This window comes from Triturus cristatus, chromosome 11, assembly GCF_964204655.1.
Source record: "Triturus cristatus chromosome 11, aTriCri1.1, whole genome shotgun sequence".
Taxonomy (NCBI): domain Eukaryota; kingdom Metazoa; phylum Chordata; class Amphibia; order Caudata; family Salamandridae; genus Triturus; species Triturus cristatus.
This window is the reverse complement of record NC_140594.1, coordinates 1070649436-1070677266: the sequence shown is the minus strand read 5'-3', so window position 1 is coordinate 1070677266 and position 27831 is coordinate 1070649436. Positions and strand designations below refer to the sequence as shown.

Genomic DNA, 27831 nt, shown 5'->3' with positions numbered 1-27831 from the left:
CAGGGGCGTGGAACAAAAGAGTGCCATCAAAGGGAAGGTCCACCAGCCGTTCCCTAACGTTCTCCGGGAACACACTATCCTGTAGCCAGGCATGTCGACGAAGAACCACCGAAGAAGTCATGGTACGACCAATCACCTCTGAAATGTCCAGAGCCAAGCAAAGAATAAATGCCGCCAGCTCCCAGCCATCCAACACATGGTACCTCAGATCAACACAGGCACCATTCCGAGAAGCGGCAGACATGAGGGACTCCGCCGAATCCCACAAGCAAGGAGTGGCCCTAGCTAATACACAGAGTGTTAAGGGCCCGCAAAGCCGCACTGGTGGAGGCGAAGATATTGCGCCCCCAGGAATCTAACCAGCAGGCCTCCCGCAACAGGGGAGACAACACCGATGGCAGGGAGGGAAAGGCAGTCTGTAAAAGAGGGCCCGGGGTGGAGGGAAAGACAGACAGGATAATGCGGCGCAGGACGGTGGCGGTGCAGAAGTTGCAGGGGCACCTGGTCCCCCGTGGCGGGCCGCGCCCAAGCCCCCAAAAGAGAAGTGTGGAGCGAAACCTCGAAGGGAAGAAGGGAAGAAGCAGCTCCTGACCACCAGATCCCTGATGGAGGACCTCCAGAAGATGAACCGTGGGGAAATGGGTGGCTGGATCGCCCATGTGCAAGATTCCCGCAGCCGCAGCCGTGGACACAGCCCGAGCGAAGGCAGCACCCGCCTCCGTAGGGCCCTGCGGCTGGGAAAGCAGTTCTTCTGTGGGCGACGGCTGCAAGCTAGGGTGGCCGTCCCCCAGTCCAACCGGAGGAAGGAAAGGCCAAGCCCGGAAAGGGGGAATGGGGAACGAGGAATGGGGAACCTGAGGCGCCTCCGTCAAAGACTGTGGGCGCGGCGACGGCGAAGAGCCGTCCTTAGAAGATGCCGGGGAAAAAGCCACGGCGCAGCGACCTGTCTCCGGAGAAGATGAAACCAACAACCGCCGAACCTCTGGAGAAGAGGGGGCGTCCGAAGACGAATCAACGACCCGATGCATAGAGTCCGCGACCGGCGTCAGGTCAACGTCGACCGGCGCCAAAGGAGACGCCGGAACGACCTCCACTACAACGCGCGGCACAGGAGACCGAGGCTGGGTCAAAGCCGGGGTGGCTAAGGAACGGCACCGAAAAGGCATCGACTCGACCTCCAACGAGACAGCCGCCTGCGTGGAGGGACGAGGGGGCCTGGGGACATGCCCAACCCCTAGCCGGCCCCTGTGGGGCTGCCAGGACCAGCAGCCGCCGGCGCCTGAGTGGCATCACCTCGGCCTCTGACAAGGCCGCCTCCTGCCAGACTCGAGGACACGCCCGAGCCCTGGCAACCTCCCTTGACACCAACAGGGACCCCCGCAGGAGTTTGCGGCGAGGCAGAGGTGCTGTGGTCCGAAGGAGGGAACCCCGAAGGGCCGCACCCCGACGGCACCACATCCTCCGAACCTGCATCCGAACCAGTCGGCGGCGACGCCGCATAAGTGCCCGCACGCGGCAAGGGATCCGCAGACGTCCCAGGAAGAGAAGGAGGAGAAGGAAGAGCCAACGAGGCCTGCAAAGCCGCCGCATAGACCTCCATCTGGGTTCTGGTCTCCCCCGCGTCGGGGAACAGCGGATAGGGTGGTGACGCGCGGGCCGCACCACCCGCAGAGAACACACACCCCCAATAGGCCTCGGGGACAAACTGCGACACTTACCAACAGGTGAGCGACGCCCTTGTGGCCTGGGAGAAGGACGATGTCGGAGACGGAGGTTCTTGAAGCCGTTCGCGAGGGACGGATGCGGCGACGACGCCGACCTGAACATGCGTGCCGAGAGGAGTTTCATCCGGCGCTCCCTCCGGGACTTCGGCTTCATTTGTTGACACGCCTCACAGTCTGTGGAGTCGTGGTGCTCCCCCAAACACCACATGCAGGTGGGGTGAGGATCTGTCGCCGACATCTGGCGTGCGCAAGACAAGCACGTCTTAAAGCCCGAAGGCATTCGCACACTGTTCTCAAGAAATCGCCTAAAAGCGAAAAAAGAAGGCCTGAAACAGGCCAGGGACAAGATCCGGATCTGCGTTGCACACGGAAAAGAAGAAAACTGACATCAGCGCGCCGGGGGAGGGGGGGCTTATGTAACCTCGCTGACGTTACGCACACAGAGGAGGTCGGGCGGAGTCGTGTGGTACTGGCCCCCGGCGCGCAGAGATGCTGGGCAAGAAAGTTTTCCGGGTCCAGTCTCACACCTGGTGATAATTCTATGTTAAGGAATCTGAGGCTAGTAGTCTCTATCAGATAGAGGACTTACAAAGGAGAGCTCTTCGACTCAGTATCCGACACGGTTTCATTTAGCCCCTAAAAGGACATTGCTAAGGTTACAAGGCAGCAATAGCCCCATCCTACGACCCTGGCACTACACCTGCAGGATAAAACATTTCAATACCGCTATATGAAAGTGTGCTGCGCACAATTTTTTCTACTGCAATCTACGAGTACCATTCTGTCTCATCAACAAGGAAAATCGTTATGTAGCACTGGAGGCAGACTACCTTTGTTTTCTGGAATAGCTTGCAACCGAGGAACACCTTAGCAAAGGACCACAACTCTTCGGGGGCAGATGGACACTAATATTTGGCCCACTTGCTCCTCTTATATCATGCACATAACAGACAAAACTGATGGAGGGTTCTATCACAGCTTCTACCAGCACACATACCGACACAAGTGCGAACACAACTATCAGGTGCGGAAACTAAATGGCATCTCTGACACCCTACTCTCATTATCAAGAGAAGAGGTTTGTTCCTTCAATAGCCATGGGAAGCAAAAGTTAACTAGGAGAACACCTGGCAATGCCCCACAGGCTACCACACATCATAGACAACACCACGAGGCAGGACAAGAGTCCTGCTTACCAAGACCAGGTCAAAAAGAGTTGAGAACCATGACAACACAAAATGTCTAAACCAGTTACTATTTATTGAGGCAATGACGGGGAAGACACTAAAACCACTAGTGGAGCAAGAGTCCTCCCCACACAAGACTCTGCTCAAGAAACTATCCTCTGTAAACTCGCCACACTATGGACTTCCATGGCCACAGTATACAATACCGCAACTAAGTCCTCGGCGAAGATTTTATCGATCGCATCAGACATAGCCACCTTTAACAAATCGCATTACCCAACCGAAGAACGACTGCTCCTGTTGTAACAGCAGATTGCAACATCAACAGACTGGGAACAGGATCACTGGTTCATTCAACAGAAAATGATGAAGCTGGGAGATAAGAACTACAGGATTAACATTAGCTTTTCTGGTATCACTGAGAGACTTGGAAAACTGGAATCAAAGACGGTCCCCCACTAGGCAATCGCTAGCTTTCTTATGGACAAACAAGCAAGGCAAATCACTCTGGAAACCCTTTGAAATTGTGTTTTCATGCATGACTTAGCCGGATCACAACTGCACAAGACTTCTTGCACAAATCAAGTCTCAAACGTAAACTCTTCCCAGAATTTCCTCCAATATTATGGAAACTGGATAGCTGTTATGGTCTGCTGGATCCAGAAGTAGTATTCTTCACACTCAACAGAAGGACTACGGAATCGGACGACTCAGGACCCCTGGAGAGCTTCCTGGACTCCATGGAAGATACAGACGAACGATTCTCAGAGGGAGGAGGAAACTACTCAAGCGTCACACCAACACGGCTTGGTTCAGGGTACATCTCGGCTGGGTGAAAGAGATTGAAAGAAATGACCAGACAATAGTCCAGCAGGCCTAAAACCCAACAGTTTACTAGAACTAAGCTCCCAAGAGACAAATCCAGATCTTCGATGGCCTTCGTGATGACACAAAGCTATTTGTAGGTTAATTATTCTCTATGCCCCTCCTCCAATGGAATTCCCTTACCTTGCCATCTCCCTTGAATTTAACACTATATAGCAGATTCACACACAAGTTACAAAGTCCATGGTCCTAGGTTTATTAAGCTATTACAGTGGTGGCCACATCGTGACAGTCCATAACCATGTTGGGCCAGGTGATAAATAATGATAGAGAGGATATCAAACTATGTAGCTAATGATTCCTAACAACTCTATTCCAGCCGAAAAGGACACTATTGCGCCCTACAATTAAGCATAAGGTTGTAAATCCACTTAGTGAGAATCCATCCTAGACGGCCCATCAACCTGCCCGGCCCGAAGAAGTCCCCACTCCATATCTTGACTGCTCTTCCTTGTCCAGTATTCATGCCAATTAAACGCACGCTGTCAGCTTCCAAAAGCGGTGAAGGCCGCTCGAGTGATGGGAACAAGCCAGCCCACAGATCCAATCAGAGGGCACTGTCGAGACAGATCGCATTAGTTATTTACCATTTCCTACCACCAGGTGATTGTCCAGTGCCTCTCTCCCCTACACAGACAACCCAAGGTACAATTACCACCCCTTCATATCGAACTCTCTAAGAGAGCTTATTACAGGTTTTGCTCATTGACATCTTTCATTGCCCTTTGAGATAGACACCCAGGCTTCCTAGATTAGACCTTCACTCTGTCTATATATCGATCAACCCTTCAGCAGGGCACTTCAACAAATATACATCACTGTTGTGACTCCAAGCAGACAAAGCCATCTTGACAAAATCTAACTATAGTCTGTCTGAATAGTTAGAATCATTTTATTCAATGAAACAAAAAAAAGATGTACCTCTACTCCCTACATCCAGACTTGCTGCTTATTCAGGAGACCCCATCTCTAAACATTAGAAAGACAAAAACTGAGCAGAGACAAGGTGGGCAAGGAATATCATGCAAGTTAACGCAACAGAACGGGGCAGAATCTCACCTCTATCAAGCCCTACCACCATGGAGGTGTGGCAATAGTCATAAGGAAGAGTCTTTCTATCCGTATAGATAGGGTGCAGCATGACCCGGAGGGGCACTATATACTCATCAATGGCACGATTCAAACCGGATTAATTGGCTCTAAATAATGCCCAGCGACTGAAAAAGAGAAACCTTTAGGGATACAACTAGACTATCATCGGCAAGAAAAGATACTTGTGGGAAGAGATTATAACACTAGACCCATAACTTGACAAGTTCAATCACCCAAAGGCACAATGTACCAGAGATAGGGAGCAGTCTTCCTCTAGAATTCCTGGAGATGCAACATCTCACAGACAGGGAATACACATTTACATCATGTGCCCACAGTACATGCCAGAGAACTGATTTCTTTCTAACCTGAGACCCCTTGCTGAATCGAATATCAGACACTGCAACAAGCCCACATTTCACTTATGACTATGACACAATCCAGATCTTCTCAACATACAGTGATTTGTACCAGGGATACTAAACTGGTCTAGTTAGAAGATGCCTTAGGAAAAGCAGAAACTGGCAGAAAGGCTCCTTGCATACCGCAGAAAATTAACAACCAATATTAACCACTGAAATTGTATGGTTGGTGGGAAAAGTCAGTCTCTCAGGGGGGTGGAGTGGCGGGAGTCAATATGGAGGGATACTGCCCTTAAGAGAGGAGTGGCTAGGCATCAGACAGAATTAAAATGTCAGGTGACGAGCCTAACCCACAACCTAAACAGCCACACATCCCAGAGATGAATTGTGTAGATTGCTAAAGGCTAACTATGAGCTCAATCAACTGTTTGCCTCTAAAGCAGAGACTACTTTATCCCATTTAAAGCAACAACACTAAGGGAGCAAAAGCAGGGTGTCTCCTTGCAGTAAACAACGTTTACCACAAATCTTTTTCGCCGCAAGGAATCACAAAGCGGTTGTTACAACGACCGCGTTGTGATTCCGCATACCATTACTCTGCAAGTCCCTATTGTCCGCACAGACTAGAATTGGAATAGTAAATTATACTATTCCAACATCCAGCGCACCCCCTCCCGCAAATCATTGTTCCGACTTGTGGAGTAATGGTATGCGGAATCACAACGCGGTTGTTGTAACTACTGCGTTGTGATTCCCTGCGGGGGAAAAGACTGCGGGATAACAACATACATTCCTCCTTGCACTACAGTTATGTTAAAAAAAATAAAAGCAGAGCAGTCCATACCGACAATCCGAGACTCAAAGGGCTCCCACCTTACAGACCCATCAGATATCCGTAATATATTTAAAGCACTTCTACCAGTCACTGTGCTCTGCTCAGTGCCATAACTATTAAGGAGGAGGAATCCTTCCTAGTTCCATTGACACACCCTAAAATTACAACTGAGCAAACCCAACTGCTGGAAATGTAAATGTAAAATGTAAATGTCAAGGTACTTATAGAGCGCACTGTCACCAGATGGCCACCTTGCGGTGTCACCTTTTGCGGTTTCCTGGCGCTGATACTCATACCGCTGTCGAACCCCTCCTGGCTTTCCCTGTGAAGTGTCCACTCCTGGGCACCCCCAGGGTGAAGCCAGGCATCCTTAGCGCTGTTGGGGCCGGTGTGGAGGCTAAGCAAGCTATTGCCCAGAGTTGCAGCGTGGGGCCCGTGATTAGAATAGGCACCGAGGCGAGAATAGACAGGTCCGAGGAAATTGAGCCCAAGCCCCGCCAAGGCGGGAATCGAACCCTGGTCCCTTGCCAGAACTCTGCTTCAGGGTCTGCCGCTCTAACCATTGAGTCACACTCCTCCACGACATATCAGAGGAACATGACATATCAGAGGAAGTGATAGCATCAGTGATAGACTCCCACATAATAATGCCCCGGGTATTGACTTGTTCCCGTCAAAGTACTACAGAATTAACAAGCAACACTTAGTGCTACTACTCTGTAAACTATTTCAGGAAACTGAGAAACCAGCATCCTTGAGGGAGACAAATACACCAAGGTAACTCTAGATATAAAGCCTCGTGAACAGCCGCTTGATTGCGCAAGTTACAGGCCTATATCCTTACTTAAGACAGACCTGTAAATACTGGGTAAGATGTTGCCCAATAGCCGTAACGCAGTCCTGCCAACCTTGGTGCACTGGGCCCAAGTTGTGTTTGTTTCACACCCCTCCTCTGCATCCCCCTTGAGATCACTGGCACTCTTACTTTGGTTGGTGTAATTCGACACAGATGAAAAGGTAGGTCTCTCACTGGATGCGGACTAAGCCTTTCACAGGGCAGAGTGACCCCACCTGTTCTACCTGCTGGCAACGCTTGGCCTCGGCAATAAACTTAAGATGCGCAGCAACCACCGTCAACACTTTTGTGAACGCTGGAGGGGGGGAAAGATGTGCTGCCTCCACTACCACCATAACTGTCTTGAACACCAGAGGGGAAAGACGCGCTGCCACCACCACCATTACTTGAGTGAACACCCGAGGTAAGCTGGTGAGACCAAAGGAAGGCATAGCGTACTGAAACATTTCCTGCCACACCACAAAGTCTAAGTAGTGCCGATAGGCTTGCAGGTCGAGGACAGATAAGTCTTGGGCCACGGTGAGCTTCTTGAATTTCTCTTTCCAGAAGGAGGATCTGAGAGGGCGCAGGTCTAAAATAGGACAAAAGCCTCCATCCTTCCTGGGCACCAAAAAAATAATTGGAATAACCACGTACTGGCACCCACTCTACGGCCCCTTTAGCCAAAAGGGCTTGCAGTTTCTGACGCAAAATGGAGATATGATCCTCAATCAGTCACTGGGAGGGATGGTGGCAGATGCAGCCGAAAAGAGGAAGGGCAAGGCACACCCCCGACGAAAGATCTGCAGGACCCCACCATCTGAAGTTATGGCTTGCCAGCCTTGGAAGAATTGTTGGATTCTGTTCCACACCTGTTGGATGCACAACATGAAGGCACGCTAAAGGGGTTTTGCAGGTGGGACTTAAGGAGGGTGGGGGAGTGGTCAGTGAAATTTGTAGCTCGTTGACCTAGAACGTAGGAGTGTTGGGCACCACAGCACAACTGCAAAATTGCTGGAATCCTTGCAGAGGCTGGCATTATTGGGAGAGCTCTGCCAAAGTCAAGAAAGGAACAATATGGTTTGTGAGGCTCGCAAGGTGGAGAGGATAAGCCCAGGCAGTGTGCCGTGGTTCTGTTCTCTTTGACTCGCTCTAAAGCAGACTCAGCATTGTCCCCAAACATGCCAGCCCTGTCAAAGGGCATATCTATAAGGGAGGACTTAAGCTCCCTTCAGAACCCGGTCGATCGCAGCCACACATGGTGGAAAGAAGTGTGAACTTGGCTTCATCACAACGGCCTTGAATGGCGTGGGCAAGACCGGTCTGAGATCTTCAGTGACATCACAAAGACTTGACCCACTGAGTCCCCAAGAGCAAGGGAGTAATGTCCCAAGAGACAGCTAGCATTTACTGAAAGGAAAGCCAGGCTGATGGAAGAGTAAACTCTTAGTTGTAGAGTACAGTAGCTGGAAAAGTGTTTGTATTAGATCAGCCTGTGGACGCTTGTGCCACTAAACTTCCAGGAGAAGGGTGCAAGACAGAAATGCAGGGCCATTCAAGGCAGGGTAATTGCATCTCGCTATTTGTCAATTTACTGGGGACAGAAGGCCAAAGCAAGGTTTTGCCCAGGCTGCCAATACGGAATCAGTTAATGCCTCACTGAATGGCAGAAGGGGGTCAGAAGAGGTTTGTTTGTTTAGGATGGAGGACTTCCGTTAGCACTTTCATTTTAACCTCCAAAGTGGGGAACTGGAGGTCAAAAACTTCAGAGGCCCTATGTATTACCATGGCATTGTAAGCAGATTCTTCGGCAGACAGGCGATTCAAGGGAGGTCTTGAGAAAGCTGGCCTTCTGAAAGTCACCATACCAACTGTCCCCATGAAAGTGCTGAATGAACTTATCACCCGCTTCATAACTGTTGTCGGAGTCTATTTTGTAAAAGACGAGGGCTGATGGATTCAGCACTGGCGTCGAAGTTCTAAAAATATTAGGCCAAGTTTGCCCATCAAGCATGCTTACAAGGACCAGTGAGTCGGCCTTTTGCAGCCATAGCATTCAATCTCTTTCCAAATGTTTCCCTCTAGAGACTCTCTTCATTAAGGTGCTGAAAAGTAAGGCAAAGATGAATTCTTTACTCAATATATAAAATATATTGTTTAGAAGCAGTGGTTATGTGCACATCTCCGAAATTGTGGGTACCCATACAAGCATGTGAATTAGAGGACATTTTTTTCAGAATTACTTTTTTTTCACATTGTCTTACATTTGGAAGGCAGACATGCAAAGTAAGTCAATAACACTTGTTCTACTATTCTGTGTTCCCATAAGTCTCCTGATACAAATGGTACCTCACTTGTGTGGGTAGCCCAGTACCTGCAACAAGAAACGGCCTAAAACACACCGTGGACACAACGTTTTTTCCAGTGAAAACTGTCCCTTTTCCCGCTATGTTCCTAGCTGTGGATTTTGGACACTAGCTCTACCGGCACCCAAGGAAACCTTCAAACCTATACATTTTTTGAAAACTAGATATCCAGGGGAATCCAGGATGGGGTGACTTGTGTGGCTCTCACCAGGTTCTGTTACCCAGAATCCCTTGCAAACCTCAAACTTTGTAAAAAAAAAAAAAAAAAAAAAAAAGAAACCCAATTTCCTCACATTTCTGTGAAGGAAAGTTCTGGAATCGGCGGGAAGTCACAAACTTCCACCCACCTGGCATTCCCCCAAGTCTCCCGATAAAAAATGGTACCTAACAATGCAAAAAAAAGGTCAGTGCCAAGTGGGCTTTCTGACTGTGGCAATTCTTTTTGGGGGTGGGGAAACTGGCATGCCCATTTGGGGGCAGATCAGGAGTTATTGTCCCCATCTGCCTCCTGGGAGATAGAGGGGGTGTGTGGGGGGGGGAGGGGGTTGTTGTGGAGGGCAAAGAGACTGTGGCATTTTGGGGGGAGGGGAACATTGGCCTCCACTCCTGAACTATGAAAAAAGTAATCCCTAGTGTCTCGTGTGTTCTCTGAGGGCAGATTGGGAGCTACTGCAGAAAGACTGGATATGCCCATTTGTATATGGGGAGCAAAGACCCTTGACCAAGGGACCACTACCCCCTCCCTGGTGTCTAGTAATGGATCCCTGTGGCAATCCCCAAGCAGGAATCCACTAGAGAGGGGTGTAAGTAGCTGGCCTGGTATATGCTGTCCACTAGTTATAGTGGACACCTTGCACCAGTCCAAGCGACACTTATTGATGATTAGCTTAAAGACAACCTTTATTGAAATCTATCCTAGTGGTAGCTATGGAGAGCAGCCTTCAGGCTAACTCTCTAAGGAATGTAAAGCAGCTTGGTTTACCAGATTATAACCTCCCGAATGACCAAATGAAAAGAGAACCACACGATATATATAAAATATATGTATTTATTACTAAACACTCTACTAACCTCTTTATGAGATTAGAGAACAAGGCACACAATATTACAGTACTAGAACAAGAGTAAATAGTACAATACACAGTGGGCTCCAGGGGGAGACCAAACCATATATTTAGAAAGTGGTATAACATCCACGGCTTGACTACAGACAGTTCCTAGAGCACATAGACTCGCTGGGACCCCAAAGAACCACCCAAGGTTGTGACACAGGGGACCCACGGGAAACGCGTGCAGTGTGAACACAGCCGTGAGCTCCGTACAACTCTATGGGAAAGTCGCAGTTGGAATTTGAAGGATTAAGGACAATTAGGAGAGGACTTTAAGCAAACCCTTTGGAACACAGAAGGTTCTAAGGCCAGCACCCTTGAGAGTACCGAGGTACCCGTGTTACCTATCCCAGGAGAACTGGGTGCATAAGGGTCAAGTGGTGTCGGAAACGCTTATTGATTTCAATGGCGTGTTGCGAAGAAGTGCTGCTCCCAGGAAAATGAGAAGTGTCTGGTGTGATCCAAGCCTGGATGGGAGCGGAGAAGAACCTGAAAGCAGAGGGGACAGAGTCTGGGTTACTTCTTAGAGACCAGGGTCTCGGTAGACAAGAGAATCACAAAATACCAGCACACGGAACACTCGGAGTGTAGGCCGGTAATCTTCGGTGTAGTCACTGCTCGGGGTCTGAACTACAAGTAGCCCAAAGCACAGCCTCAGGGATCGCCTAAAAGCATATGCTGCTGCAAATGTGCACGGTGTCCAGGGGTACGGGTTGCACGGTCCCACGAGGGCTGCGGGTCACAGGTTTGCTGAGAGCACTAGTCGACCTCGGGGAAGATTGGGAACCCACTTCCTGTGTTGCAAAATCTTCAGAGTCCTTCAGGAGCTGCATAGATGCAAACCGGTCAGATGTGTTTCAGGTGACTGCCTTGCAGGGGAGTAACTCCTTTACTCCAAGGGAGATTCTTCGGTCATCCAACGTAGTGTAGATACTTGAAGTACTTGATTTCTGTAGCAGAGTTTCGTCCAGGTAAATACAAAGTCCTGTAGCCAGGGGTTCCTACTTTATACCCAAGGAAGGGGTGGGACAAACTCTGGAGACCCACCTTTGGGAGGGTCAGGACAGAGGGGTGGCTACACCCATGTCCTTTGTCCAGTTTCACGCCAGAGCAGGAGCAAATGGCTCCTGCAACCGGTTTGAGCTGGACTATGCACAGGGATACCAAATGTGCCCCCAGTGCAGACATCAAAGCACTCTTGGAGTGCACCCACCCAGCCCCAATACGCTAAAGCCTGTCTGGGAGGTGGTCACACCTCCCTGTGACAGGAAAACTATTGTCCAGCTGTCCCCTTCCGGAGTTTTGTCCGGCAGCAGGAGGGCAGACTCGTGTCTGCGGCTGGCAGCATCCATCTTGTGATGCCAGGGTCGAGAAAGCTGGTACCGGGTGTACCGTTGTTGTCATATTTCTCCCTCTAGTAGGGTGGAATCAATCAGTTACTGGTGTGGAGGAATGATTCCAAGGTGTTTGACACCAAACACGACATGTTTCCATGCAGCCGTTTTAAAGTTAGCATTTACCGCGAGGTTATAATGCACTTAGAGTATATGGTTGGCTGCATCACAAATAACCCCGGAATATAGGTTCCAAAGGCTGCAGAGGGACTCTGCTCATGCATGGGCACCTTCTCACATCAAACCCAGCACCCTGCCTTCAGGATTGATAAAGCCTGCCATAGGGGTGACTGATAGGTTTATATGTGCAGTGATATGGATAGATATAGTGAACCTCTATCTGAGTAAGGGGAGCATGCACCACCTTACACAAGCTTCTGTAGCAGACCTGTTGTGTCATTTTGAATGGTCTTCCAGAGGTGGCATAATGCATGCTGCAGCCCCCGAGAGGCCTCTGGGGTACCTATGCCCTGGGTACATAGTATACCATATTCTAAGGACTGATAAAGGTACCCCAGAATCCAATCTGGAGTGTACCTAAAGTATATGAACTACCAATTTAGGGAGGAAGCAGATAGTTTACTGGGATCCTGCTAATCAGGACCCCAGTCTAAGTCGAAAACCAGCAAAACACCAGGCAAAAAGTGGGGGTAATCATGCAGTCAGATTCCCCCTTCCTACAAGGGGTACCATTGTGGAAAGGGGGAAATCTCCCCTTACCAATAATACTTCTCCCGTGTGTTTTAGGTGCCCGGGGACTTAGATAGCCCCATGAGCACTGAAACGAGCTGATCGGCTTATTTCAGTTTCAATGTAATGTCAGGACGCCATACACGCAATTGTCATTACATTGAGAGAAAGATGCCTCAGAGGTTGGGGAAGCTCTTCCCCACCTCCCCAAGGCAAAAAAAAGGAAACAGTAGAGGGATTTTGTGCTCGTATGACAGAATGGTTCTGTCACGAGCACAGTGGCTCATGACTAAACCATTCCGTCATGAGCATGGAAGGGGTTAAGTGGTGCTGTGTGGCCCAAAAAATAAGTTGTCTCGTAGGCCATAGTATTGTCACCTGTAATACACTTTTACTTTAACCAAGGGATAACTACTGGCACAGTGACCAGAGTGCTCACATGAGGTCCTGGGTTTGATGGACTTTCTTGGTCGTTTCCTGAATTTGTGTAAGAAATAGTAATTGTCTTGAGTTTCCATACTTGGGTCGAACCTCATGACCCCCGTAAAACAAGAGAAAGGGAACAGCCCATTTAATCACGTGTAAAATGGGAGGCGAGGGTGTTTTTAACATTCTACTCATGATATAGTTTTCCTGATCTACCAGGTAAGGATGGCTTGAGCCTCCAGTCCATCATCCTGGTACTCCCGGATTTTTGCGTCTAGGCTAATATCCTTGTTTTTAGCGAGAGACTATTTTGAAGCTTACCTGGACTGTAAGCATCCTCGGAATTTGTAGCACCATACAGGTCGCCATTGTCATCCTCAGTTTCCAGAATTTGGGGTGGAGGTTGGAAACTCAGTGTTAGCACAGACAAACTAATGTACCAGTGACCAAAGTGTTGGTAGCCACAGCTTTGTTGGACAACTGAAAATGCAGTAGACATGCGCTTCACCAAGGTACACATCCCAACTTCTTAACATCTCTTTTGGACAGAGAGACTCAGGGCCTCATAGCATAACATCACTCCTACAATCGTTGAGAGGTGCTGCGTACTATCTCTGGAATTCCTTTACACCATAATTTAGGACCAAAATGGAACAGGATACATTTAGGAGACTATTTAAAACCCATGCTAACAGCTATACTATAACTGAATGTGAACTGTAAAACTCTTATTATTCTTCTTGTGATCTTAGTTCAATTTAATTAATTAATAGTTAAAATTGTTTTCCCCCCTCAACATTTATGATGTTGATGCTGCACTCTGTAATTACTCTTATAGCAGCTCTATTGAAAGACGGAAGAAAAAAAAACCATCAATGTCATGGGTCGCAGTTTGCAATGTCATCTTAGAAGTATTTGCTGCAGCTTCTTAACGTGAATGCATTTTGTATAGTTTGAGAAAAAGAGAAATGAAAATGATAAAACAGACATATTCAAAATTGTTACCAGTGACAATAGCTGAGCACGTTAGAGACCGCCTCCTGGACAAGGAAAGACTCAGGCAAATTGGAGGACTCTTAACTGCTCAGTGTAGTCTTATGTGGGAGGTAATGAAAGTGCAATCTTTGGGCCATAAATAATACACCTGGGTGTAATAATGGTGTGCTAGACATTTTTGGATTCCCAGCCTATGGCAGAGATATTTTGTTGGTGAATAACATAAAAGGAATATCCATCAGAAATAGGATTCTATTGCTTGCTAAATTACTGTATTAGTAACAACTGCAACTTGCTCAAACTCCAGTAAGGATGTGTATTAATACAGCATAGAATAAGCATAAAAAGTGCAACAAAATATGGGAAAAGGACCTTTTTGGCCCCAGATCTGGTATTAGCCTAGACCTTTTTGTTTTCTCACAACATTCCTAGAAATACATCTCAATTGCAGCAAAAGTAGTCTACTTCAGTGCCAGGGACAAATGGGCCAATGTGCTCTTAAAAGACAAAGGAAACAAGCATTGGCATAGCCAATAGGTCTCGCCTTTGGGACCTTATAAGTGTTTAGCCATGCAACAGTTGCATAACTAAACACTTATAAGGTCCCAAAAGCGAGACCTATTGTTTATCCCAATGCTTGTTTTAACTGCTGCAATCTATTGAAGCCTCACGGAGAACATCAAAGCGGCCGTGAAAGTGAAAGCAATCGCGGTAAAGCACGACACGCGCGCCCGCGCACTTGCACAGTAGGTCTAGGCTGGCCTGGTAGCACTTTTTGGAGGCCTCACAAAATGTCTCGCCAGACCAGCGCATGCGCTGGGTCAGGCGAGACCTAAAAAACACTCATTTGTAAACCATATTCTTTTGTGACGTCCTGGAAGACAGTGCTTCTGCATGCAGTAGGCCCCAACTCACACAGGCAGCCTTAATCTTTAAAATTCAGATCTTTCATATTAATTTCAAGATGACAACCCTGGCGATCATTGAACTATTTTTTACAAAACCTACAAAAAACACTCGCCATGTGTGTACTTGTGTGTGGATGCGCAACCCACCATCTCTTAATGGTCATTTGAAAACTTTATCACAAATAAATTCCAAGATGAGAGCTCTTGCATGTGCTTGCATTGCTGAATTTTCAGCCTAAAGCCCATAAAAATAAAATCCATGAAGGTTTGACATAAGTCTGCATACTTGCACACACACAGGCAGGAATCTTGGAATGCTTTTTCCATACTTTATCATTCTTTACCATTCCAAGATACAATACAGTGCTTTTCAAACAAGTAGGCCACTGTGGAGCAGAAAAGTTACAAAGGATAATAAATGAAACCAAGCAAAGCTCAGCAGCTAACTCCAGAGGTATTGCAATAACCAATGCGGTTTGCTTTTGAACCCAAGTGACTGATGCATGTATTGGCACAAATTCTACTCGCTGCTGTTTTAAAGACCTTACTGTTCTCTAAAATTAAACAGTCTATGGTTACTTAAAACAGTTTATTACTGTTCAAAGATGTGCTGCTTTAGCTAGTAAAGTACATCATAGGTTAATTTATTAAACAGTGTTATGCAAGCATCAAACAGCAGTATTTACTTATTCACAAGCATCTGATCCATACCTGCGTATTCCAGATGTGAACACATTTGTCGAATGAACCACTGGCTAGGTATCTTCCATCAGGACTAAAGGCTACACTGTATACAGGTTCTTGATGTTTTGTTAATGTGTGGATACAGATCCCTCTATCTACATCCCATAGCCTAACAGTAGAATCAAAGGATGCACTGCAAAATAGAATGGAATTTGTTATAATAATCTTATAAACCTTTTTTTTTGTTTAAATGGCAGTCTAGTTCTTTAGATTAAAAAAATGAACTTATTTACCTTGCTAGCATTAGATTGGCATTTGGATTGTTCGTTCCCGGCCCAGTAGGACTCCACTTGATTGTATAAATTTCTTTGTTGTGTGCTTGCAAATCATGTACACAGTTATCTTGTTTCATACTCCAGATCTATTTCAAAACGAAAGAATATAATTTAAAGCTGTATTATATTATTATTGCACTGGTACCTGTACTACTCAAGCATTTGTACTAGGTTTTTATTTATATAATGTATAAAGATCTTATGACTTAACAACAATCTGGGTTTGACAGAGTATACCTTGAGAGTTCAGTGACTTTCATTATGCCAATATTTAGCAATCTACAATTGAATACCCGGCCTTCAGACAAAATATCGAAAACATTTTTATCAGGAGGCAAAAATATAGAGTTGCAAATATCGCGATGCACAAATATTATGTGCAAAAATATCGTTGACAAGAATATCGATTTTAAGGTACAGAATATCGATGCTAAAAATATATATGTTGGTATTGTTTACAAAAATAAAGTTAATATTCTATTTCAATTGTATATGCTATAATTTGTTTGTATAATTATTGTTAATGTTTAATATAGTTTGTACATTTGTAGTTTTTGAATTTAACTGCTTATTTTTAGTACCATAAAGGGCTGTAAGGTTTATACGGGTACAGGATGGGAAGTAAAATAAGCACAATTAATGATGAACATTATTTATTTGATCGTTATGCAAATTATGCAATTCATTTTTTTATGTTAGGTTTTAGGTGCGGGGTTTGACGGGGAATGGAGTAGGAAGTAATGTAATTAATAATAAATTGATTTTTTAATTATAATTATCTAATTGCGGATTATTTTAATTTATATTTTAGGTGTGGGTTGTGGTGTATGTAGGGGTAAAGGGTGTGAGGGAAATTAATTAATGTTAACTATTTAATGGATAATGATGTAAATTATGTAAATAAGATGTTTTATTTCTATATTATGTGTTGAGTTTCTGGGAGTAAGGGTGAGAAGGTAATTAAATATTTTATTAGCTAATTACTATTAATTGATAATTATGTCAAATTTGCAATTATGATTTTTAAGATACATTTTAGATGTGTGTTTAGCTTGTAGAGGTTTAGGGGAGGCAGTCATTTAAGTTATAATAAATGTATAAGTAGTTTTTTTTTTTAAAGTGTGATATTTTTGTAATTCAAAATACTTATTAAAAATGTCAATATGTATTTTTTAGAAATCTCTAAATTGTATATATATATTTAAATATTTATAATATTTGTTATTTAATGTAGCTGTGAAAATATTTTATTTGTTTGAAGTGAAGTACTCTCTCTCTCTCTACTGGAGTGGGAATAGTAAATTTGACCCCTTCACAATCTATCACTTTCCCTACTGTTGCACAGACTGGAGTAGGAATAGTAAATTGTACCCCTCCTAAGCCCAATCCTTTCCCTACTTTTGCACTGACTGGAGTGGGAATAGTACATGATACTCATCCACAATCCAACACTTTTCCTACTGTTGCACAGAGGGGTAAAATTCCCTATTCCCACTCCAATGCTTTCCCTCCGACCAGAGTAGGAATAGTATATGTAATATTCCTACATTTTTATAGTTTTTTTTAGACTTTTTACATCTATATTATGATGTTTATGTGAATTTAAAAGTATATCATTTTTAATTAGTAATGTTTGTAATACATTTTTAATAAAATGTAATTTTTTTATATTTACTTTTGAACGTGTAAAAAAGATTGGTATGTTTCCACTTTATTTGTTATGATGTTTAATGTGTGTCTGTGTATATATATATATATATATTTTATTTTTATTTTTTTTTGTTATATAAACACTTATTTGTTATATTAAACTTGAAAAATAATTAGTACATTTTAATATAAATTAAATTAATTATTTTAATAGTTTTAAATGATAGGTTTAAATAAGGGAGATGCTACTTACCAGTATGCATCTGTTCTTGGCATGTAGAGCTGCAGATCAACACACTTGGCATAGATCACCATCTGGTGTTGGGCCCGGATGTTTGCACTTGTTTTTGTCTTGGAAAAGTCTTTGGAAGTCACTAGACAATTGACTCCTTTGGACTATAGTGCGCATGGGCATCGGCTCCATCCCCAGATTGTTTTTCGCCAGCAGGGAAATGATGGAGTTTTGTATTAGACAGAAAGATGCCCATGTATGCTGTATCTAAAGAAGATAGTACTGGAACAGATAAAGGTAGGCGGGTGGGCGTGTGTGAGCTGCACCTCTACATGCCAAGAACAGATGCATACTGGTAAGTAGCATTTCCCGTTTGAGGCATATGAGCTGCAGATCACACACTTAGCCTGGCCCACACTAGCTTGTTGTTTTGTTTGCACATCCACAGAATAATGTTTTGTGCATGTGTGCGGTGTAGAGCAAGTAGCTGCTTTGCAAATATCATCTAAGGGAATGTTCCCTAAAAATGCTATTGAAGCCCCTATCTTTCTTGTTGAGTGGGCTTTATGAGGAACAGATAAAGTAAGTTTTGCTTTGTGATAGCAAATTTGTATGCATTTAACAATCCATCTAGCTATCCCAGACTTCGATATGGGGTTGCCTTTGTGTGGTGGTGAAAATGACACAAAAAGTTGTTTAGTCGAAAAGGTTGGGTTCTTTCAATGTAATAGAGCAATGGTCTTTTGACATCTAGAGTATGAAGAGCTCTTTCCGCGACTGTCTGTGGTTGTGAGAACACTGGCAACTCTACAGACTGATTGAGGTGGAAAGGAGAAATGACTTTAGGGAGGAATTTTGGATTGGTTCCGAGAACAACCTTATTGTGATGGATTTGTAGGAAAGGTTCCTGAATAGTTAACGCTTGCAGTTCACTAACTCTTCTAAGAGAAGTGATAGCTACTCGGAAAGCAACTTTCCATGTTAGAAATTGGAGCTCACATTTCTGCAGAGGTTCAAAGGGAGGCCCCATTAGTCTTGTGAGAACAAAGTTTAAATTCCACACAGGCGAGGGTGGTACTCTAGGTGGAATTCTCCTTTTGAGGCCTTCCATAAAGGCTTTGATGGCAGGCATTCTGAAAAGTGATAGGTGTTGTCTATTTTGTAAATAGGCTGCTATGGCAGCGAGGTGTAGCCTAATGGATGTGTAGACTAAATTGCACTTTGTAGATGTAGTCGGTAACCTATGATGTGTTGGATAGACACATCTAGGGGATTGATGATGTTGGTATGACAGTATATTACAAATCTCTTCCACTTGGCTGCATAGCAGGCTCTAGTGGTGGGGCGTCTAGCTTCCTTAATGACGTTCATGCAATCAGGGGGTAGATTAAGGTAACCGAATTCTAAGACCTCAGGAGGCAGATCGCAAAGTTGAGCTGAGCTGGGTCCGGGTGTCTGATCGTCCACGGTTCTGGGTTAGGAGGCGTGGGGAGAGGTGTAGTCTTTGGTGCGGAACTATAGACATTTTCAGTAGTGTGGTGTACCACCGGTGTCTGGCCCAAGTTGGAGCAACTAGGATGAGAGTTAGTGCATGTTGCTGTGGTTTGCGCACCACCTTTGGAATGAGTGGGAGAGGTGGAAAGGCGTACACAAATCTGCCTGACCAATTCATCCATATCGCATTACCTTTGGACAACGGGTGTGGATACCTGGCCGCGAAGCTTGCGCATTTGGCGTTTTCGTGGGTGGCAAATAGGTCTATCTCTGGTTGCCCCCACATTTGAAAGAATGGCTGAAGAACTTGTGGATGAAGTTCCCACTCGTGAATCTGTTGCATTTGACGGCTTAACAGATCTGCTATGGTGTTTTGGACTCCTGGGACATGTTGAGCTAGGAGAAAGATGTTCTGGGGTATAGCTAATCTCCATATGCTCTGTGCCAGTTGAGCCAGCTTTGCCTGATATTTGTTTTTGGAACGCCTTTAAGGCTAGGAAAATGACTTGTAGCTCCAGGTGGTTGACGTGGAGTAACTAATAGTTTTTTACCTGTCTGTGTAGTTTTGCAGCTTGAAGATCTTTCTGGATTCACTATGCTGTGCATTATTCCGCGATCTTGTGGTTGGGTCTGGATTCGTAGTCTTTTTTTTTTTTTGCTTGTCGTAGCCCAGGTGGGCGTCGACGTCCCACCATTTGGTGTACCTCTTGTGACGTCGGCGTGCTTCCTGCGGAAGTCCCACCTTGGGTGCGCCATCTTCGGGTTCTTTTTTCCCTTGTTTTGTTCTTTTGTCTTCTCTCTCTTTTTTTTTTTTTTTTAACCCCAGGCGGTTTTTGTCTTGTTTATTTTCCAAGTCTCCTTTCAGTATTTTATTCTTCTCAACCTCACTTGTTATTCCACCTTGCTCTCCTGCCTCATCTTTCTGGCGGAGGTGGGTGGGTCCGCTAGTGAATCCAGAAAGATCTTCAAGCTGCAAAACTACACCGACAGGTAAGAAACTATTCGTTTTGCAGCGTGAATCTTTCTTGATTCACTATGCTGTGCATAGACTTTGTAGCGGTTTGCTATTTTTGTGGCGGCTGGGTTGAAGATGAGCGTTGGTCGTTGAATATATGTTGGAGCACCTTCTGTCCTACTTGTGCTTCCTTGTTCATCTGTATGTCCACGCAGTAGTGCTTAGTGAACGTGTGTACTGAAGCTCAGGTTGCCGCCAGGCATATGTCCTGAATGGGCGTGTTTGCCAGAAAGGCAATTGTTGCCCCCTTCTTCCTTGTGGAGTGTGCCTGTGCCCCCTCCAATAGTTCTTGTCCTGCCTGCCTGTGGCAGAATTGTATTGTTAGCGCGATCCATCGTGCGATGGTGCCCTTGGTCACTGGTCTACCCAGGAAACTGGTAGCGAATGACACGAAAAACTGTTTTGTTTTCCTGTGTTCCTTAGTTCTCTCTATGTAGTGCATCACTGCCCTTCTGGCGCCGAGAGTGTGAAGTGCCCTCTCTGCGCCGTTGTCGGGTTTTGGAAGAAACTTGGTATTTGAATGGTCTGGTTCATATGGAAAGCGGACACCACCTTTGGCATGAAGTGTGGGTCCGTCCTCATGACGACTCTGTCCTTGTGGATCTGTATGTAGGGCTTCTGTAGTGTTAACGCCTGCAGTTCGCTTACCCTGCGTAGCGATGTTATTGCTACCAGGAAGGCTGTTTTCATGCTCAGCATTTGTAGTGAGGCTTTGTGTATGGGCTCAAAGAGCGCCTTCATGAGTTCAGTCAGGACTAAATTGAGGTTCCGTGCCGGCGGCGGCATTCTTTTAGGTGGTGTTAATCTTTTAGCTCCCTCGAGGAATCTCTTTACTACCCGAGAGGTAAAGAAACGTTCTCCGTCTCCCCTCGTGTGTACGCTACAATCGCCGCTAGGTGGACTCTTAGTGACGACGAGCATAGATTAGATTTTAGTAGGTGTGTGAGGTATCTAAGCACCGTTGATTCCTTGGTCATTTTGTTTTGAATTTTATTTCTGGTGCACCAAATAGTAAACCTTTTCCATTTATCCCCATAGCATTTCCGTGTCGTTGGCCTCCTAGCCTCACGCAGCACTCGCATAGTGCTTCGAGGTAGCTTAAGGTGTGCGAACTCTAGGTCCTCAGGAGCCAAGCCGCTAGACTGAGGCTCTCTGGCTCTGGGTGTAGAACCTCTCCGTTCTGCATGGAGAGTAAGTCCTTGATTTTTTTGAATTTGTGTGGGGGCCCCTGTGCCATCTCCACTATCTGAGAGTACCACGTTTGTCTTGCCCACTGTGGTGCTACTAGGATCAGCGTCATGTTGCTTGTCCTGCATTTGTTGAGTACCCTGTGCATCAGTGGTATTGGTGGAAAAGTGTAGGCAAATGTTTTTGACCAGCTTATCCATAGGGCATTCCCCAGGGATTGTTTTTCTGGTTGTCTGGATGCGAAGTTTTGGCATTTTGCATTCTGGCGTGTTGCAAATAGGTCTATTGTTGGTGTTCCCCACCTTCTGAATAGTTTTTGCGTTTCCCATCCACTGAGCTCCCACTCGTGGGATGCCGAAGTCTGCCTGCTGAGCCAGTCTGCTTCCACATTGTCCTTCCCTGGAAGGTGTATGGCCAGCAGGTCTATTTTCAGTGGGATTACCCATCTCCAGATCTCCTGAGCCAGTTTGGATAGGGGGAACGATTGCGTTCCTCCCTGCTTGTTGATGTAGAACATCGTTGTAGTATTGTCTGTTTGTATCAACACTCTTTGGTTGTACAGCTGTCTCTGGAAAGCCTTCAGGGCTAGCAGTACGGTCTTCAATTCCAGGTAGTTGACGAGTTTGACCGCATCCGTTGGAGTCCACAGACCTCTCACTCTGAGCTTGTTCATGTGTGCACCCCATCCCCTCTGGGATGCGTCTGTGGTGATGGTCACAGTTGGGTTTGGAGGTGTCAAGGTTTTCCCTGTTGTGATGTTTTCCCTGTTCCACCATGTTATCTCTTCCTGCACTGCGTACGTTACAACCACTAGATCCTCCCAACTTCCGTTTGCTTGAGACCATTGTTGTTGCAGCCATTCTTGGAATGGTCTCATGTGTAGGCGTACATTGGCGACTAGGTGTATGCATGACGCCATCATCCCCATGATCTTGCTCGCCGCTCTCACTGTTAGAGCTCGTCCCTTCTGGTAGAGACGTGTCTCCTTCAGCAGGGCTTCTGTTCTCCTGTTGCTGGACATGACTGTTGTTTATGGTGTTGATCTGTGCCCCCAGGAAGATCTTCACCTGTTCTGGTTCCATGGATGATTTCCCCCAGTGAATCGAGAACCCTAGACTTGTTAGTGTATTTGTCACTATTTCTGCGTGTTCCTCGCACTTGTCGCGAGTACTTGCTTTGATTAGCCAGTCGTCCAGGTAAGGGTATACATGGATCCCTTCCCTCCGTAGGTATGCTGCTACCGCTGCCAGGCATTTTGTGAACACCCTTGGCGCGGACTTGAGGCCGAATGCCAGGGTTGTGAATTGGTAGTGGTCCTCGTTGATGGTGAATCTTAACAGGTTCTTGTGTCGACCGTTCATCGGGATGTGCAGGTAGGCATCTTTGAGATCCACCGTGGACATGAAGTCTCCTCCTTGTAACTGGGGCAGCACTTCTTGCAGCAATGTCATTTTGAATCTTTGAGTTTTTATGAATCTGTTTAGGAACCGTAGATCCAGGATGGGTCTTAGTGTTTCGTCCACCTTTGGGACCAGGAAGTAGTTTGAGTACACTCACTTGTTCCTTTCTCTGTATGGCACCGATTCTATGGCCTTCTTTTGGAGCAGTTGCAGAGACTCCTTTTGAGTTGAGCAAGCTCCTCCCTGGAGCGTTGCCTTTTTTTTGGTTTCTTGTCTGGAGGTCTTTTCTCTAGCTCTATACAGTACCCGTACTGTATGACGTTCAGAATCCATTTGTCTGATGTTATTTTTTGCCATTGTTGAAGGTAAAGTTTTAGTCTTCCGCCTACTGGTGTTGCATGCTCGTAGGCGTTTGGGTTGTGAACCCCCCTTACTTTGTTCACTATGCGCTTCACCCCCTGGGGTATCCTGAGGGTGAGCCTCTTTTTTCGATGGAAGTCACTTTGATGAGGGTTGGTCTCCCCCTCTTCTTCTCTGTCCACGTCAGTTTCCCCTCCCGCGAAAGGACTGGCCCCGAGGTTGGTACTGCCAGTTCTGCTTCTGCTGGCCCTGCTGGCTGTGACCTTCACCCTGCTGTCCTTGCTGGAAAGTCTGGTGTGACGTTCTCGGCTGGTTTCCTCCCCTTCCGAAGGGTCTCCGAGCTGTGGTGCCTCTTCGCATCCCTCTGAATTGCAAGGCCCCCATGGACCTAGCCGTTTCATTTTCCTTCTTCAGCTGGGAGAGTTTTTCGTCCACCGGGGCACCGAACAGCGTCTCACCGTTGAATGTTCTGGACCTCCTGTTTGAAGCCAGAAATTCGGAGCCAGGCTTGCCTCCTCACCGTGATACCAATAGCCATCAGCCTGCTAGATGTCTCTGCCCCGTCCAATGCTGTCTTAATGCATGCGTTAGCAATGCTCTTGCCTGCCTTGACCAGATGGGAAGCTCTGTCTGTACTGCTCTGGGAGATGCTTAATTAGGTCTCCCATCTCATCCCAGTGTTGGTGCCTGTTCAGAAGGGCATTGGAGTTGGCCATGCGCCAGTGCATGGCCGCATTTCTCTCCACCTTCCTCCCGGTGAGGTCCATTCTTCTGCTCTCCTTGTCGGGAGGCGGCCCTGAGGTAGCCGGCACATTGGCCCTCTTCCTGGCCTTGGAAGCAATGATCGAGTCAACTGTGACTGACCCCTTGATATATGGAGGATCCTGTGAAGAGTGCTTGTACTGCTTTTCCGTTCTTGGAGTGATGGATCTGCAAGTTCCGGGCTCCTTGAATGCCTCCTTCCCTTGGTTCATCACGCTTTGGAACATGGGGAGGAACTGGGTCCTAGTCTGGATGGGGAGCAGTGTTTCCAGTAGAAAGTCTTTCTGCTTCTCCTCGTCCAATTTCACCCCAAAGGCCGCTGCTGCGCTCCTGACGACCATGTTGTATGCTCCAATGTCGTCTGGCGGCGAAGGCCTCGAAGGATATGTCTCCACGGGCTCTTCGGGACTTTCTCCGTCGAGGTCTTGCCATTCCATCTCCTGAGTCGTCGACGGCGCCGAGCCGTAGATCGACTGCTGCTCGTCTTCTTCTCCCTCATAGTAGGCTTCCTCCTCCTCCTCCTCTTCAGGATCTCTCGACAGATCTTCGGTGTCGAAGTCCTCCTGTTCCTCTCCCTTGACGACCTAGGTCGGCGGCTTTACTGAGATCTTGTACTGTCTCATTTTTTCGTCGAACTCCTTCTTCCTCAGAAGGATACTCTCCATCTCCGCCTCGAGCCTTCTCTTTTTCTTCTCCATTTCGGAGGCGGGATCGGCGTCGAGCGCTGGTCTCTTCGACGGAGCTTGCGTCGACGCGGCCTTTTCCTTCGCCATCGGGCGGCTCACCTCGAGGCCATGCTTCGACGAACCCTGCTTTTCGGCGGGCTTCGGCACCTGGGAGTCCTTCTTTCGTCCTTGGATCCACTCGCGGTCGTCGAAATTTTCGGCGCCGGTGTTCATTTCGAGGACTTAGACTCTGTTTTTCGAGAGTCACTCAGATTTTCCGGGCCCTTTCGGGGGCTTCGTACTCGAAGAGTCTCCTACCTTGTCAGGCGTTTTCCTATCGGTCTCTGCGACCGTGAAGACGTCGGGTCCTTCGGCGATGTTGTCCTCATCGTCGGTGGAGAGGCCCAGCTCGTACAGCGACGGGGCCTTACCCTTGCCTTCCATGTTGAAGTTGGCTCTTCTCTGCCTTTCTCTCACTCGGAGCGTCTTCGGGGTGAAGATGGCGCAGGCGTTGCAATCCTTGCTCACGTGGTCGATCAGCAGGCAAAGGTTGCAGACTGGATGCTGATCCTTCTGCGCGTATTTGTGGTGGCAGTTACGGCAGAATTTGAATGGTGTCTTGTCCATTGCGCTCAGAGCCTCTGAGTGCGCATTTTCCAATGGGCGTCTAAGTTTTCGTGGAACTCCACCTTCTTCGTCGTCCCAGTTGTATGTTCTTCTCTGTAGTCTTGTATAGTTTCTCCTTCGATGAAAATCGCGTATTTATCTTTTCCTTCGTTCAAACTCTGGAGCTTCTCGATGACGATCCAGACCCAACGGCGGAAAAAAGAATCTGAAGATGGCGCACCCAAGGTGGGACTTCCGCAGGAAGCACGCCGACGTCACGAGAGGTACACCAAATGGTGGGACGTCGACGCCCACCTGGGCTACGACAAGAAAAAAAAAAAGACAAAAAAAAAAGGAAAGACTACGAATCCGGACCCAACCACAAGATCGCGGAATAATGCACAGCATAGTGAATCCAGAAAGATTCACGCTGCAAAACTTTTGTTGAGGAGTCCACCTGCCTTGCATGGTGTGATGTAATAGGGGCGCTCCCCAGCCGGAGAGCGATGCGTCCGTTGTCATGACTATCTGTGGAACTGGCTCTAGGAACGGTCGCCCTTTGGAAAGGTTCTTGGTATTTCACCATTGCAGCGATCGATGAGTGCGACCGTCTACCAACACCAGATCTGTTAGCTGGCCTTGAGCCTGGTTCCATTGACGTGCTAAGCACTCCTGGAGGACGCATTTGGAGTCTTGCATGAGGTACTACGAGTATGCAATATGCCATCATCCCTATTAGCTGCATGAACATTCTTGCTGGGAGAGAGTGTGGAGGCTGAAATTTGTTTATGAGAGCTTGCATGTTTGCTATCCTGGTGGGGTTGGGAAAGGCTAATGCTTTTGAGGTGTCTATTGTGGCACCGAGGTATTGTTGTATGTGGGACGGTTGTAGATGAGACTTTGGGTAGTTTGCTGTGAACCCCAAGTTGTGGAGTAGTTGGAAAGTGGTGTGAGTGTGATGAACACACTGATTGTATGAGCTGGCTTATATGAGCCAGTCGTCCAGATATGGGAAGACGTGAATGTGTTGTCTTCTTAAGTGGGCTGCCACTACCACTAGGCATTTAGTGAATACCCGTGGTGCTGTTGTGACTCCGAAGGGGAGTACTTTGAATTGATAGTGTTGGCCGTCCACAACAAACCTTCGATATTTCCTGTGAGCTGTGTGAATGGGAATATGGAAATAGGTGTCCTTGAGATCTAGAGTAGCAAGGAAGTCACCTTGTGAAAGAAAAGGAAGGACCTGTTGGAGTGTAACCATGTGAAAGTGGTGTGATTGTATGTACAGGTTTAGAGATCTGGGGTCTAGAATAGGCCTGAGAGATCCATCCTTCTTTGGTATGAGATGAGAAAATACAGGGAGTAAACTCCTGTTTTTTGTTGTTGCAGGGGGAACTGGTTCTATTGGACCCTTTTGTAGGAGGGAGATGACCTCCTGTTTTAGCAGAGCTAAGTGTTGTGAGGACATTGGGCGTTTTTTGGGTGGTATGTGTGGGGGGGGGGTAGAAGTAAGTTCCAGACAGTAACATGATTGAACTATTTGTTGCACCCACCTGTCTGTAGTGATGTTGGTCCAGACAGGCAGGAACTGTTGTAGTCTTCCCCCGACTGGAGTGGAATGGTCTGGGGGAAGTGGAGGGAAGTCATTGAGTAGGGGTGGAGGCAGAGCGGGTGTTGTTGGTCTTGCCTCTGCCTTTGCTATTGTTGCCTCTGTAGCCTCCTGTCTGGTAACCTCTGGTAAATGTAGACTGGGCGGGAGCCTTGTAAGAGGTGGAGGGGTTGTTTGAGGTGTAACCTCTGGGGGTGCCCTTGTAAGGTGAGCGACAAAAGGAACGTCTGGGAGCTTGCAGCTGTAAGGCTCCCATAAGTTTAGCTGTGTCCGTATCCTTTTTCCTTTTTTCAAGGGTTGAATCCACATTTGGGCCAAATAGGTGCTCCTGATCAAAAGGCTGGTTCAGGATGGAGCTCTCAACTTAAGGTTTAAAACCAGAGATGCGTAGCCAGGCATGCCTACGCAAAAGGACACTCGTGCTTACTGCTCTGGAGGCGGTGTCTGCCACGTCAAGAGCGCAACGGATGGAGGTGTTGGTGATCAGCTTACCCTCCTGTATGAGTTCATTGGCCCTGTTTTTGTATTTATCTGGGAGGGGCTGCATTATGGACTCTAGTTCATCATAATGAGCTCCATCATACCTGGCTAACAGCGCCCGAGTGTTGGCGATGTGCCATAAATTAGCCGCTTGTGAGGCTGTTCTCTTGCAAGAGGCGTCCAAGAGTTTAGACTCCTTGTTGGGTGGTGAAGCGTCACCTGATGTCTGAGAATTGTCCCTTTTCCTAGCTTTGGAAACTACCAGGGAGTCTAAGGGTACTGGGCCTTTAATGTAAGCTGGGTCGTCAGGGGCAGCTTTGTATTTTTTGTTGAGCCTGGGGTTAATAACTCGAGCCCTAACAGGATCTTTAAAGACTTCAGGTGCATGCTTAATAACGCCTTTAAGCATAGATAGTGTTGAGGTGGATCTTTGAGTGGTGTCAAATGTATCCATTAGGAAGTCCTGCTCTATGGGGTCTGTATGCAACGCAACCCCGTGGTATTGGGCAGCTCTGTGGACGAGCTGATTAAAACCCATGGTG

General features: G+C 46.8%; 1 protein-coding gene across 4 annotated transcripts in view; it reads right to left on the bottom strand.

The window, feature by feature from the left end:
* TBL1XR1 (TBL1X/Y related 1) overlaps positions 1-27831 on the bottom strand; it is a 583295-nt gene that overhangs the window by 42768 nt on the left and 512696 nt on the right. For all 4 annotated transcript variants that reach the window (XM_085635413.1, XM_085635415.1, XM_085635414.1 and 1 more), the window contains exons 14-15: positions 15787-15914; positions 15521-15686 (exon numbers count right to left, since the gene is read on the bottom strand). In XM_085635413.1, the coding sequence (XP_085491539.1) occupies positions 15521-15686; positions 15787-15914 (294 nt within the window). The remainder of the gene's footprint in view (positions 1-15520; positions 15687-15786; positions 15915-27831) is intronic.